This window comes from Gopherus flavomarginatus, chromosome 2, assembly GCF_025201925.1.
Source record: "Gopherus flavomarginatus isolate rGopFla2 chromosome 2, rGopFla2.mat.asm, whole genome shotgun sequence".
In the NCBI taxonomy this organism is placed as follows: Eukaryota; Metazoa; Chordata; order Testudines; family Testudinidae; genus Gopherus; species Gopherus flavomarginatus.
This window is the reverse complement of record NC_066618.1, coordinates 151495252-151509891: the sequence shown is the minus strand read 5'-3', so window position 1 is coordinate 151509891 and position 14640 is coordinate 151495252. Positions and strand designations below refer to the sequence as shown.

Below are 14640 nucleotides of genomic sequence, written 5' to 3'. Positions count from 1 at the left end.
AACTCTCATATGACCGGCAAAGTTGCGCTTCCTGAAAGTGCGCTGGGGGCTGGGCAGGGGGCAGAGGGCTCGGGGCCGTGCAGCCAGCGGGGCGCAGCCCAGCCATGGGGCACCCGGCGAGCTGGGCTGCCCTGCTGGTGCTGAGCTCAGCCTGGCAGCTGGTGCTGGGGGGCGCAGCAGGAGGGGGCCGGCGGAGCCCGCACAACATCGTGCTGATCCTGACCGATGACCAGGACACGGAGATCGGGGGCATGGTAAGTGCCCGGGGCCGCCAGCCCCTCCCCCGCCACAGGGCATGGGCACTGTTCCCCGGGCCTCGCTGCCAGAGCCACTATGCGCTCCCCGTGTAACATGGTCACACATGCCACTGTCCCGTCCATGCTGCCAGAGCCACCCGTGTGCTCCCCATGTCACGGACCCTGTCGCACTGATCACCCAGCTATGGTATGGTTCCATAGTCGCCCCCCTTTGCAAAGGATCAGTGGCTTCCGGGCCCCTGTGAGAGCTGGTGGGACCACTCTTATGAACTAAGACTGGGGGTACAGCTGACACGGTTCTATCCACGCTGCTAGATAGAGCCATGTTCCACCTATGTCACAGGCCCAGGGGGCTCCGATCGGGGCCCGGCCCCTCTGCATGGCCACACCATGGCTTAGGCATGTCATGGGCCCTTGGGGACACAGTAAACACAATACTACTGCCTGGCCCACCCCCAATCCAGTGGACTGCCTGGCCCGCCACCCGACCACACCACCCACCCCCACAGCAGTGGGACTGCCTGGCCCGCCACCCGACCACACCGCCCACCCCCACAGCAGTGGGACTGCCTGGCCCGCCACCCGACCACACCGCCCACCCCCACAGCAGTGGGACTGCCTGGCCCGCCACCCGACCACACCGCCCACCCCCACAGCAGTGGGACTGCCTGGCCCGCCACCCGCCCACACCGCCCACCCCCACAGCAGTGGGACTGCCTGGCCCGCCACCCGCCCACACCGCCCACCCCCACAGCAGTGGGACTGCCTGGCCCGCCACCTGACCACACCACCCACCCCCACTGCAGTGGGACTGCCTGGCCCGGCCACGCCTACTACCCCTGCTGCAGTGGGGCTGACCCAGATAGTGCTAAACTTCCCCTAGACAAGGCACTGTCCTGGAGCCAGGAGAACTGGGTTCTAATCCCACCTCTGCCAGTGGCTTTGGGCAAGTTATTTCACCACCCCGGCTCAGTTTCCCCTCTCGCCTGTTCAGACTGTGAGCTCTTCAGGGTGGGGCTGTCTCCCAGAGGGGGGCTGTGTCCGTCCTAATCCCAGTCAGGGCGCTGGTCAGTCCCAGCCTGGCGGTTGTTTCGAGTCGCTGGTGTGTGACAGGAGCTAGGGTGTTTGGCGCTTTCTGTGCAGCTGCGCAGGGTTTATTTAACGCGTGGTTAACCCAAAGCAGCTGACGGTTCAAACTCGGAGCTGGCAGCTCTGCCGACCCCGGGGGAGGGGTCAGGGGGTCGCCCCTGTTTGGAAGAAAAGGGGGTCTGAATTGCTCTCCGAAGCGTGGTGCTTCACGTGGGCGCGTGATGGGGTCCATCTGCCCTGGGAAGCCACGGAAATCCTGCAGCTGGGTGGGGTTGATGACTGACCATCATTGGTATGCTTGGGAGCTTCGGCATGATGGAGGGAGGGGGCTGTCCGACTGTCATGGTGGGAATGGTGGGTCTCATGGTTAACCTCACAGCCCCCCTAGAAACCTGGTGTTTGATCCCAGCCCAGCCACTGAGCAATCCCGGGCAAGTCACTTCTCTGCTATGTGCCTCAGTTTCCCCTTGGCAGGCAGCTGATGGTCGCTAATCCATGAGCAAATGTCTGTGAGCAGTTCGGGGCTACAAATGCAGAGCCACTCCCAGGTTCACTGGAGCGTTGACAGAGGCTTCTGGAATTCGTGCTCTGCGGTGTTGGAGGGCGGGAAATTGCCCCTCTGAGTCAAACACACCTGGAGTCCCCCTGCCCCTCCTTTGTGCCTAACCATTGGCCCCCTCACCCGGATGCTTTCACCTGGGGCTCTCAAAGGTGAGTCAGTATCATTCTACACGTGTTACAGAGGGGAAACTGAGGGACTTGACCATGAACTTGCACAGTAAGTCAGTGAAAGAGCTGTGAACCCAGGCATCCTGGCTCCCAACCCCCTGCTGTAAGCACTAGACCCCACTCCCATATGCTCGGGGGATGTAAACACCCTCAGTGGCACCCATCACTCGTGATCCAGGCAGCACAACATGTGCCGCTTCCTCCTTCCACTTCTGGTTCTGCTCCTGGGTTCCCAGGGCTGAGCTGGCTGAACTCCGAGGTGAAGCACCCAGTGTCCTGCCCTCTGGGATGGGAGTCTTCCCCCGGGTCCAGCCGAGCCAGAGCCTGTCTGGGAGCTGCAGGGAGCGTGGCTGATCCGGGGCGCTGTGTGTCAGGTCACCACTACGCCGGGCGATTGAACGTTAACCCTTCGGGTGCTGCCCTGCCCTCACTACCGTTCCAGCCTGGCTGCTCCATCCCCTTAACACCGCCTACACCTCTGGAGACCAGAGCACAAGGGGACGTGCTGGGGGGACCAGTCCTGCCTCGGGCGCCGCAGGATGGATGTAGCAACCAGGGGCCGCAGCCTCAGCTTGGAGCTGTGCTGAGTGACACCAGCTGAGGCTCTGCCCCCTGATCTCTAGTCCTAGGGGGCTGTGACGCTTGGGTCATGTAGGGGCCTGTACGCGATTCTCTCGCCTTGGCACCTTACACACGTTGCTCCGAGGCCCCGATCCTGCACTGAGCAGTCCCGTGGGGCTTGGTGCCAGAGCATGGTCGGCTAGTGGAGATCCGCTTGCTGGGTGGGTGCCGGGTGCAATCGAGAGGTGCCAGGTGTGTGGGCTAGGGGGTTAGAGCAGCCTTGGAGGAGCAACAGTGACCCCCCTCCTTTCTCGCCCTCGTCCCCTCTGGGTCCAGCTCCGAGCCCGGGGGCCAGGGTCTGATTCTGGTGCACTGCCCTCAGGGTGAATCACAAGTGACAGCCCTGGAATCAAAGGAGCAGAGCCAGTGGGGGAGGGGAATTGCACTCCAAGGACCAGGCAGGGGACAGTGGCTGGGCCCAAGTTAGATCTCGGAGTCATATTTGGATCCTGGTGTCAATCTGAAGTGACTCTGGATTTAGCCCAGGCTGGGCTCTGAGCCCGCCCTGCCCTCAGAGCTGCTGTTTAGTATTGCCCTCATCACGCGCCTCCAGAGCCAGCCTTGTGCAACCCCCACCCTTCCCACTGTGCAAACGCTGGGCTGAGCAGAGAGGTCAAGAGATCAGCCCCGGCCCTCATCTCCTCCCCAAGCTCTCCCTGAGCTGGGGGTGTTCCGGCTCCACAGGGGAGCTCTCCATGACTCTGGAACAGTCGTTGCAGGACCCCTTCCATGTGTCAGCCCCCACAAGGTCACACTCTCACTGGGGCCAGCCCCTCAGCTTCCCTGCCTCCTGGGACCGACCCCCGGAGCCGTCAGCACCCCTGGGTCACAGCACGAGCTCCCTGCAGCGAGTCGAGTCCCCTGGGTTGGAACCTGAGGGAGACTTGTAGCCCCAAAGGGAGCACTGCACCCCACCTTCCCTAGACTGCCGTCCCGCTCAGCCAGCGTGGCAGAAGCAGTCTGGTTTATTAGGTGTCTGGAAAACAAGGTAGAAAGTCCTTGGTTAGCAGAGGGAGCAGAAAGTGACAGCCTGGTCCAGCAGGGTCAGCCCAGAGCCCTCTGCCTGCCCCCTCCTTGGTGCCAGTCCAGGAGAGACGCCTGCTTCCCGCAGCCCCGCACTTAACACCCCCACCTGGCACCTCTGCAGCCCTTTGTTCTCCAGCTGCTCCCACCCAGATGGCTTCCTGCAGCGGGGAGGGAGGGTCGTCCATGCCTTAGTTGCCAGGTACCAAATATCCAGGGAATTGGAGTGATCATTGTCCTTTTGGGCTCTCCATGGGACTAGGCCCCAGCCAGCTAGGGGTCAGTCATGCCTGGATCTCTGCAAACAACCTTTTCCCACCACCTAGTAACCATGCAGCACATGAGGAAACTGAGGCACATACACTATCCATGCAAAATATGAAAAATTCCCACTTTGTCACAGAGAGATTCCCTTTTCCAGATGGGTCTTTCTCTGCTCTGGTCTGTCAGCCCCCCTGTACCGTGGACTTCAGTGGAAGTCAAAGCCCAGGCCCTCACGGGTAAAGCATCTACCCTTTGAGCTAGCAGCTAATTAGTTGGTAGCAGTAGTAGGTTGTTATCCTCTGATGCAGAACAGCCCCAGTTGCACCCACCTGGCAGCCACATGTGCTTTAGTCAGACACAGGTTTTGGGGCTCAGGGCAAGGTTGTCTGGCCTGTGACCAAGGGGCCCAGCCAAGTCTGGCCTTACCTCTACAGATCATGAGGGTTCCTAAAGCACAAATGATATGCACCAAGCGTCTCTGAAATGCAGCCAGCTCTGGGGCAGAGCATAACAGACAGAGACGCCAAGGGAAAGCCTGAGCATTCCAAAATGCCCAGGGGTGTCTCAGAGCTTTCAGGTTTAAGATCTTTCTTCTTTAATGATTCCACATTTATCACTAACCCTAATTGCCATGTTCTATTGTGAATTGTTCTTTATACAGCACCATGCGGCGGGGGGAGGGTGATGCCAGGTACCTAAGCAACTGACAGTCAAAGTGACACTTTCCAAAGCAAAGGATAGCTCCAGAGGAATCACTCCAGTGAATCAGACCAGGGTCCATCTGGCCTAGCTCCAAGGAGCCCCTTGTAGGGTAAATTCCTTCCTGACCACGCTGGGAGGGTTGCCAGGGCTTTAGGGAACAGGATAAAAATTCAAAATGATCTGGACAAACTGGAGAAATGGTCTGAAGTAACTAGGATGAAATTCAATAAGGACAAATGCGAAGTACTCCGCTTAGGAAGGAACAACCAGTTGCACACACACAAAATGGGCAATGACTGCCTAGGAGGGAGTCCTGCGGAAAGGGATCTAGAGGTCATAGCAGATCACAAGCTAAATATGAGTCAGCAATGTAACGCAGCTGCAAAAAAAGCAAACATCATTCTGGGCTGGATTAGCAGGAATGTTATAAGCAAGACACAAGAAGTAATTCTTCCGCTCTACTCCACACTGACTAGGCCTCAACTGGAGTATTGTGTCCAGTTCTGGGTGCCACATTACAGGAAAGATGTGGACAAATTAGAGAAAGTCCAGAGAAGAGCAACACAAATGATTAAAGGTCTAGAAAACATGACCTATGAGGGAAGATTGACAAAATTGGGTTTGTTTAGTCTGAAGCAGAGAAGACCGAGAGGGGACGTGATAACAGTTTTCAGTTACATAAAAGGTTGTTACAAGGAGGAGGGAGAAAAATTGTCCTTAACCTCTGAGGACAGGACAAGAAGCAATGGGCTTAAATTGCAGCAAGGGAGGTTTAGGTTGGACATTAGGAAAAACTTCCTAACTCTCAGGGTGGTTAAGCACTGGAATAAATTGCCCCGGGAGGTTGTGGAATCTCCATCATTAGGGATTTTTAAGAGCAGGTTAGACAAACACCTGTCAGGGATGGTCTAGTCTAGATAATACTCAGTCCTGCCATGAGTGCCAGGGAGCAGACTAGATATCTCTTGAGTCCTTTCCCGTTCTGTGATTCTATGAGCCCTGGCAGTTAGTGGCTATCTATGGCTATTTCATAGATTCATGAACTGTGCTGCTATTATGGAAGAGGGGGATGGGAGCATCTGATTCCCCTTTCTAGTCTCTCCACTATTTTATATGCCTCTCTTGCCTCCGTACGGACTGGTCCATATGTTCCTTATCTCCCTGAAAGGGCAGGTGTTGTTCTTTCCCTGCCATGTTGGGTTCGCGGCTGGTGACTGGTTCTGTGTCTCTACTTACAGACTCCGATGAAGAAGACAAAAGTCCTGATCGGCCAGGCGGGTGTCTCCTTCCCCAATGCGGTGAGTGCCACGGCACTGTGGGGACTGGCCTGGGACATGCGCGCCAGAGACTGGGCAAACTGGCCCCCTCGTGGGCCACGCTGCATGTGCCACGTCCGGGCCACGCATGGCTCTTCCTCTGCTTTCCTGTCTGTGCGGCGCAGGGGGACTGGCCGGGGACAGAGCCAGAGAGCTGCCGCAGGAGCAGAGACCACAGGAAGCGGGACCCCAGACAGTGCTGGGGGGGGGGCGGGGCAGACGGGCTCCCTGGCACTGGAGGTCAGAGCCACTGGGGGGCTCTGAGAGGGCTGTCCCCTGTGGCCACATGGCTGGGGGTGCCCCCAGCTCAGCACCCACTCGAAGCCTTATGACCCAAAGGCATGGTCCGTCACAGAGGGAATCCCCCCACCCCCATTTTCAGAGGCCCAGGAGTGTCCTGGCTGCCTGACCAGAGCCCATTGCTCTGCCTGCACCCGGGGGGGCCCTGCCAGCCCTCAGCCACGTGTCCGGGACAGCAGCCTTTGCCCAACACTGCCTGGCACTGTTGCCAGGAAGGGGAGCAGGGGGACAAGCCGCTCCTCCTGGGCCGGGGGATGCTCCTGAAGACCCCGGGGCTGGGGAGCCACTGGGGGCTGGGTCTGAATGTTCGTCTCTTGCCCAGTTCACAGTCACGCCTCTGTGCTGCCCCAGCCGCAGCAGCCTCCTGAGCGGGCGCTACCCCCACAACCACCTGGTGAGGAACAACTCCCTGGAGGGCAACTGCAGCAGCCTGGCCTGGCAGAAAAGCCAGGAGCCACTGGCCTTCCCCAGCTACCTGCAGAGGCAGGGCTACCAGACCTTCTATGCTGGCAAATACCTCAACCAGGTAACGGGGCACCCCCTGCTGGTGGGGAGAGACCTCACTGAGTGACACAGGGCAGGCCATGGCCAGAGTGCTCTACCTGGGAAGGGAGTGGGGCTCGTGGGCAGAGCAGGGGGGCTGGGAGCCAGGATGCCTGGGTTCTATCCCCAGCTCTGGGAGGGGAGTGGAGTCTAGTGGTTAGAGCAGGGGGACTGGAAGACCCTAGACTGAGCCTGCTTGAGATGGAGAGTCCTTGGGGTGGGGGGAGTTTGCCGCCTGCCGCATCTGTTACGGGTGGGGCTGGCTCGGCAGGGCCTGTGGCTGGCCATGCCCTGGGGAACACCTCCCCACTGCAGCCTAGGCAGCTGGTAGGAGATCCCAGGGCCCAGCGCCAGGGGAGGGCAGGAGCCACTTTCCGGTTGGAACACCTTGGGACTTGCAGCCGCTGAGCCAATGGGATTTTTGCCACTGATTTCAATGTGTTCAGGATCTGCCCAGTACCAACAGGATATTGCCATTTGGGGCAGAGGGAGCAGCCAGTAGCTCCCCGGCACCTCCCATCGTCCAGCCGCAGTGTAGGGCCCCAGCTGGCCCCCGTGAGAGCCAGCGAGGGGCTTCTGAGCTGACTGTCCCAGGGGACTGGGGAGCCGGGTGCAGGCCGAATTGAGAGAGCTGTGCAGCAAGCGAGATGAGCCCAGGGCTGATTGCTGGACCAGGGTTACCTCCCAAGGGCTCTTTAGTGGTTAGGAGCCTGGGGGCTGGGAGCCAGGACTCCTGGGTTCCATGCCAGGCTAATGTTTAGAGCAGGGGGCGTCAGGATCCTGGGTTCTACTCCTAGCTCTGCCGCTGACCGCGTGTGCTAGATCACACATAGCACAGGCCTCTCTGCCTCAGTTTCCCCCGTGAAACATGAGGCTAGTGACCCAGCCCTGCTTCACGAGCCGAGCCGTGAGGGTAAATGGATCCAACTTTGGGAGGCCGAGGGACACTGTGTGGATGGGGCCATAGAGGTGTCTGAGTGGACTCCCTGGGCATTGAACCAGGAGGCCGATGGCCCCGGGCTGTGCTTGGCTGCTGGGGCTTCTCCATCGCTCGGCTGGAGGGGCAGAGACAGGAACTTGCTTTGTTTCCTTTGTCCTCTGAGCAGTGAGCATGTGTAACCGGGGCCTCTCCCCCTTTGCAGTACGGACACCCCGCGGCCGGGGGTGTCCAGCATGTGCCCCTGGGCTGGACTTACTGGAATGGCCTGGTGAGTGTCAGCTCTGCCCCCGGCAGCCTTCGGGTTGTGGCTTACAGCTTGCTCTGACCTGGGAAGGCCTGGGATTTGCGGGGCCTTGCAGGGACCCCGGGCAGGGCTCCTGCTTCGAGTCTGGGGAGGTGGAAGGTGGCCTCACGTCGCTGTAATCCCCAGTTGATCCTGTCTGTAACCTCGGGGTTGGGGGGACCCAGGACTGAGCCCCGGCCAGGAGCCAAAGTGATGGGCTGTGGAGGCTTAGCCCAGATCTGTTCTCTGCCCCAAAGAGCTCCCAGCCTGTGTGACAAGATGTGGGCGGAACCCGGGGGGGGGGCATGGTGGAGGGTGATGAGAGGAGGAGCAAGAACCTCTCTGGTGTCTCCCTCCCACCTCGGGATTCTCCTTCCCGCCCTGCTGCGGCATCCCTGTGCTCACTGTCAGACCAGTTGCCATGCGTCACCCCAGAAGTGGCCACACTGTGGATGCATGGGGGGGAGTGAGCCCCTCTGTGTAACAGCCAGTCTCCCCACCCCAGGGTGCGTGCGCGAGTGGGCGGTGAAGGAGTGGGGGCTGCAAGTAGGCTGGGTGCAGCTGAACTCTTGGGCTGCCCTGCAGGTAGGGAATTCCCGCTATTATAACTACACCCTGTCGGCGAACGGGCGAGAAGAGCAGCACGGCCAGCACTACCAGAACGACTACCTCACGGATCTCATTGTGAGTCTCTGCCCGGCACTGGCTGGGCAGCCTGGCCAAGCTGCCACGCTGACCTTGGCAGTGACTTGGAGCTGGGGCTGGTTGGGGTCTGTCATTCCCACCCAGTATTTCTGCTTCAAACTGGGGCTCCTCGGCTGGGCGTGGGGCCGACCGGGGGATAACCGAGTCGCCGAGGTGAGAGGGCATGAAAACGGCACAGGAAATCCCGGCATGCAGGAGGCCAGCTAGGGCTGTCTGCAGTCAGTGTCCCGGTCTGGTCGCCCCATCCTGGCACCGTGAATCCCGGAGAAGAGCTGTAAGGAGCCAGTCTTAGCAGGGGAATCTGGAGAGCTGGGCTTGTTGAGCCTAACACAGCGCGGGGGGCTGTGAACTCCTCGGGGGCGACCGCCAGCGCGGGGCATGGGCATGGGCACAGGGCCACATGGGGGTAAACGGGCAAGGGTCCAGCAGGGGCTGGAGGTGAGAAGGGTCCAGCGGCCCCAAGGAGGTGCTAGATCAGTGCACGGATGGAGCTGCGTATATTACCCATCCTTCTCTGAATACATCTCCCATGATGCACTGCGCCTAAGCGACAGTCACCATGTGCACCTCCTCTCGCTAAGAGAGGAGGCCACGGTGCATCATGGGAGATGTAGTCTGACCACAGGGAGTCCAGCACATGGGGAGGATGGGTGCCTGAACTGCAGCTCCCAGGAGGCACTGCTGTGGCATCGCCCATGGGCAATATTCCCCATTTCAGCTTTTTGACAAAACTTGACATTTCCTAGGAACGCCCCCTCCCCCGCACTCCTCCCACCCCCTTCCCTACCCCTACCCCTTGCAGCCCTGAGCCCCCTTCCCCACCCCCATGTCCCTCCCAGCCCTGTCCCACCCGCCTCTCATGGCTGCCCAGTAGGGGCTGGGGAGGCCTCCTCAGAACCCCATTGATCCCTGCCTGGAGCGGGTGCTGTGGGGTGACACAAGCCTCCGCCCACAGCTCCGCCCCACCCCCACTGGCCCACAGCTCTCCATCTCCATCCCCTCCCTGGGTGGGTCCATCTGTCTGGCCCCCAGGGTGCTGTCCTCCCTCCCCATCAGTGAGGTCTCTGCCATCCTGCCTGCAGACCAACCGGAGCCTGGAGTTCCTGCAGAAGTGGTCCCACCCACCCTTCCTGATGGTGTTGGCCCCGCCCGCCGCCCACTCCCCATGGACCGCGGCGCCAGGCTACACCACGGCCTACAGCACCACCAAGGCGCCCCGCAATGGCAGTTTCAACGTCCACGGCAAGGTGAGTGGAGACGAGGTGCCCTCCATGCACCGTGCCAGCATCTCGCAGCCCTGCAGGTCCCATGCTGGGTTGGGGTGGGGGTGGGGTCTCTCCCCTGGCGTTGCCTATGCACCATCGGGCAAACGGCTGCTGTCATAGGGGGCCATGGGCTAGTGGTGTGATCATGGGGCTGGGCACCAGGAGCCCACGCTCTGTTCTCCAGCCCTGCCCCCAGCACCGCGGCCATGCAGTCCCCTGTGCTGTGATGCCCCCTCGGGGCAGATGTTATGTGGGGAGGGAGGGCTGAGCTGGCCCTGCAGGGACTTGAGCCTCATTCCCAGGCTGCGCCCTGGGCTGGGGAGTCAGAGATACTCCCCCCATGATTCCCCCTTCCTATTGCAGGACAAGCACTGGCTGGTGAGACAGGCCAGGAGTCCCATGGCCAACACGTCCATCGAGTTCCTGGACAAGGCCTACAGGGAGAGGTGAGGGGGCAGCACCCCACGGGGGGGGTCAAAAGGAGCCCAGTGCAGCACAGATCAGAGCCGGAGGCAGCTGAGCTGGCTGGGATGGGGCAGGGTGGGGAGACTTATTGCGGGAAGGGACTGGGACAGTTATAGAGGGCCTGGGTGGGGGTCAGGAGATGGCCAGGTTTCTGCCCAGGGATCGGGAGGGATGGGTGACTGCGGCTGGCTTGCGGGGGCGAGGGGGGGGGAGAGTTGAGGATGTATGGAAGAGACTGCATTAATCTGATGTGGGACGGGTTGGGGGGGTACCAGATGGGGGGGCCTAGGGGTCTGGGCTGGGATATCTGGCGGGGGGACACGGATCTGGTCTGGTCAGAGATTGGTGGCTCTAAGGGCTGAGGGACCCATGGTGGTGGTTTTTCCCCGGGGGGGGGCAGTGCTGGCTGGCGGCTGGAGGGAGAGGGGTCCCGGTCTGGGGTGCAGCAGCCCGTGTGGGAACAGGTCCCTGGCTGGGGGCTGGGGACGATAACCCCCATGTGCCCGCAGGTGGCAGACTCTGCTCTCGGTAGACGACCTGGTGGAGAGGGTGGTGGGCCGGCTAAAGGCCCTGGACCTGCTGGCCAGCACCTACGTCTTCTACACCTCGGACAATGGTTACCATGCAGGTGAGCCCCCTGCCACCCCTCTGCAGGGCAGCACCCGGGCTCCCTGGTGCCAGGCCTGTGAGCTCAACACGGGAGATTCTGGTTTTAGGGGTCGCTGGTTCCATCCCCGGAGCCCAGTGTCACACCAGTGCCAGGGCAGCTGAGCCCTTGGTCCTAGTGGGTGGGGTTTCCCCACGGGGTCCCTGCAGGCAGTGCGGGAGGGGGCTACCTGGGTGGGGGCTGGCGCTGACCCCTGCCCTCCCCACAGGCCAGTTCTCGCTGCCCATCGATAAACGCCAGCTGTACGAGTTCGACATCCGTGTGCCGCTGCTGGTGCGGGGGCCGGGCATCAAAGCGAACCAGACCCGACTGGTAGGTGCCCCCCTCCCAGGGGGTAATGCTGCCACCGAGGCTTATGGGAAATCCGGGTTGCTGTGCCCCCCGGGGGTCATTCATGTGCCCAGGGAGTGGCAGAGTCCCCTCCCTGTCCCCACGGCCCTGCCCTCCTCAGGAACCAGGATGCCTGGGTCCTGTCAGAACTGCTCTGAGTTAGCCCCTGCTCATCAAGGCCAGCCGGAGCTGGGCTGAGTGGGAGCTGGGCAGGCGGACGTGCTGGAGCCAGAGCAGGGACCAGGCCAGGGCCTGTCCTCCCTTACCAGCCCCAGGACTCATGGTGATTTGTGCCTCTCTCCCCAGGAGCCAATCCTCAATATTGACCTGGGGCCCACGTTCCTGGACATCGCCGGCCTCAACGTCTCGCAGACCGCCATGGATGGGCAGTCCTTCCTGCCGCTGCTGGTGATGCTGCCCAGGGCGCTGGGCGGGTGAGGGGCTGGGGCAGACCTTGGGGGGGAGCTCCCGGTGACCTCAACCCTGGCTTCTCCTAGCAGGGGGCGCTGTGGGGAGCGAGGCAGCCGCTGGCTTGGGGGGAGCTCCTGGCAACCCCAGCAGGGGGCGCTGTGGGGAGCGGGACAGCCACTGGCTGGGGGGGCTCCATGCAGGGGGGCTGATCTAACCAGCATGTGCTTGGCCCCAGGTGACGCCGGCGCAGCCCAGCGCATGGCGGGCGGATTTCCTGGTGCAGTACACAGGGGAGGGGCTCCCGACCGGGGACCCAGCCTGCCCAGCCCTGGGTCCAGGAGTATCGGTGAGTCCGTGCAGGCCAAGCCCATCGCTGCCAGGGCCCGCGGGGGAGCAGTCAGGGCCAGGCCTCCCCTTCTCCCGCCTGTGGTGCCATGCAAAGCAGCTGATTTCCACACAATGTCATTTACAACCCCCTCACCCTGCCCAGCCTATAGGCACCCTGCCTGGCCCTGCACAGAACCCCAGCGCCCAGGGTGCTTCCTCTGGCACCTTCCTTCACCTCCTTCCCCAGGGATTGCCAGTCCCTTGTGCCCAGAGCTGGCTCCCAGCCCCTAATACTTGGACTGGGGGCCCCACTGGCTGCAGGGCACTGGGGGCAGGGGTTGCACCCCATAAGGACAGCCTGTCACAGCTCAGTCCAGCTGGCTGGAGGAGCTGGGCCCTCTGCTGTGAAGTGGTGGTCAGAAGGCCGGGGATGGGATATCGGCAGTGGGTGGGTCTGTGGTGAAGGGAGGGTCAGCGGGGGTGGGAGATGCTGTAATGCACTGACTGACCCCTGGCCCCCAGCAATGCTTTCCCGACTGCGTGTGCGAAGACGCCTTCAACAACACCTACGCCTGCGTCCGAGCCCTGCACCCCCACAGCCTGCAGTATTGCGAGTTTGCTGACCGCCAGGTGAGCCGGGCACCCGACTCTGCAGCCAGCCCTGTGCCCCTGGCTACAGCCCCCTAGGCTGCATGGGGCCTGGGCCTGTCCCCCGGGGTGGGAACAGGGCCGCCCAGAGGGGAGGGCAAGTGGGGCAATTTGCCCTGGGCCCTGCTGAGGCCCCCATGATAGTTTTTCAGGGCCCCTGGTGCGGGGTCCTTCACTCGCTCCGGGGGGCCCAGAAAATTTTCACGAGGTCCAGGCCTCGGAGCTTCTTCCGCTCTGGGTCTTCAGCGGCAATTCAGCGACGGGGGTCCTTCCGCTCAGAGACCAGCCGCCAAAGTGCCCCGAAGACCTACGGTGGGGGTCCTTCCTGGGCAGCCCTGGGCAGGGAGCCAGGCAGGGCTGGTTCTGCCCCCTGGCGAGCTGAGGCGGGGAGCTGGGCAGGGCTGGGCCTATCCCCCGGGTCGAGGGGAGCCGGGCAGGGCTGGTTCTGCCCCCTGGCGAGGTGGGGCGGGGAGCTGGGCAGGGCTGGGCCTGTATTGGGGCTGGCGCCGGATCTGGGGCTCCGAAGGTGTCCTGGTTCCAGCCCCCAGGGAGGCCGTTGGTTCGTTGAGCCCCTTGGGTTGCCAGGTGCTGTGGGCGGGGGCTCTTTGGGCCCTGCCCTGCTCCCCATTGACTGGTGCAGCTCCTGCAGGCCTTCGTGGAGCTGTACAACCTGACCGCCGACCCCCACCAGCTCCACAACGTGGCCCGGCACGTGGACCCCACCCTACTGGAGGCTTTGAACCAGCGGCTGATCAAGCTCCAGGCCTGCGAGGGGCCCAGCTGCAGGGCCTAGGGGCACCCACCCCCAGCTGTGCCAGGAACCCACCTGCGGGTGTCAACAACTCAGCAAACATCAAACACCTGGGGCTGGACAGGCCCTGCCCCCCTCGACCTCGGCCCCTTCCCAGGCTGCCCGGAGCCCAGCACAGGATGCCAGGGGGCCCTGGGACTGGATAAAGGGGCTCCCCCAGCCTGAGCCTGGACAGGGGGCCTCAGCAGCCACCCCCCATTTGCTGCCTCCCATAGGGCAGGAGTATTTGCCCCCAGATTCAGGCTCTGCCATCAGGGATATTTCTGTCCTCACTCGTTTGTAGCTGTGCCTGCTCCACCCATCATCCCGCTCCTCCCCTGCCTCTGGTGCCCCTCTCCGCCCCTCTCCTGCTGATTCCACCTCCCCTGGCTCTGGAAGCTGCTGGGGTCTCTGATCTTCCCCCTGCCCTGTGACATGAAGGTGAAATAAACTCTGGTTAGTAGAAGGGGCTCAACTGTTTGCGTGTTCCTTCCTGGGGGTTCAGCCCTGCGACCTCACCTGGGCTGCTGACAAGACATAAGATCCCCTGTGGGCCTTGTCAGGGAGCAGGAACCAGCCTCCCTAGGTCCTCTGCAGACCCCTCTGGCACCTTCCCCCAGCCCAGAGGCTCAGGAGGGGGCTGGAGGACCGGGATTCACGGGGCCAGACTGTGCTCCTTCCTGTCTCATAGAATATCAGGGTTGGAAGGGACCTCAGGAGGTATCTAGTCCAACCCCCTGCTCAAAGCAGGGCCAATCCCCAACTAAATCCCCAAATGGCCCCCTCAAGGATTGAGCTCACAACCCTAGATTTAACAGGCCAATGCTCAAGCCACTGAGCTACCCCTCCCTGTCTTGTTCCCCCCGCCCATGGCTCATGCAAATCCCCAGCACAATGCAGGTTTGTGCCCTTTGGGCCATTTGCATTGGTGCTGCTGCTGGGCTGGCAGGGTTGGTCCACGTCTC

At 61.8% G+C, this 14640-nt stretch overlaps 1 protein-coding gene across 1 annotated transcript; it reads left to right on the top strand.

Moving 5' to 3' along the window:
- The first annotated feature begins 75 nt into the window (after positions 1-75).
- LOC127043557 (N-acetylglucosamine-6-sulfatase-like) lies at positions 76-13780 on the top strand. The gene is made up of 13 exons (XM_050937497.1): positions 76-254; positions 5924-5983; positions 6624-6827; positions 7987-8052; positions 8653-8751; positions 9855-10019; positions 10401-10483; positions 11012-11130; positions 11378-11481; positions 11806-11907; positions 12146-12256; positions 12760-12867; positions 13535-13780. Exons 1-13 carry the CDS (start codon positions 105-107, stop codon positions 13676-13678), a joined length of 1515 nt encoding a protein of 504 aa, XP_050793454.1. The 5' UTR covers positions 76-104; the 3' UTR covers positions 13679-13780.
- The last annotated feature ends 860 nt before the right edge of the window (positions 13781-14640 follow it).

Bases quoted from the DNA above. Each gene is read 5' to 3' on its own strand.
- LOC127043557 (XM_050937497.1), top strand. From the start codon at position 105: ATGGGGCACCCGGCGAGCTGGGCTGCCCTGCTGGTGCTGAGCTCAGCC. The intron at 255-5,923 runs GTAAGTGCCCGG...CTCTACTTACAG, and splicing joins ACACGGAGATCGGGGGCATG to ACTCCGATGAAGAAGACAAA. The intron at 12,868-13,534 runs GTGAGCCGGGCA...CAGCTCCTGCAG, and splicing joins GCGAGTTTGCTGACCGCCAG to GCCTTCGTGGAGCTGTACAA.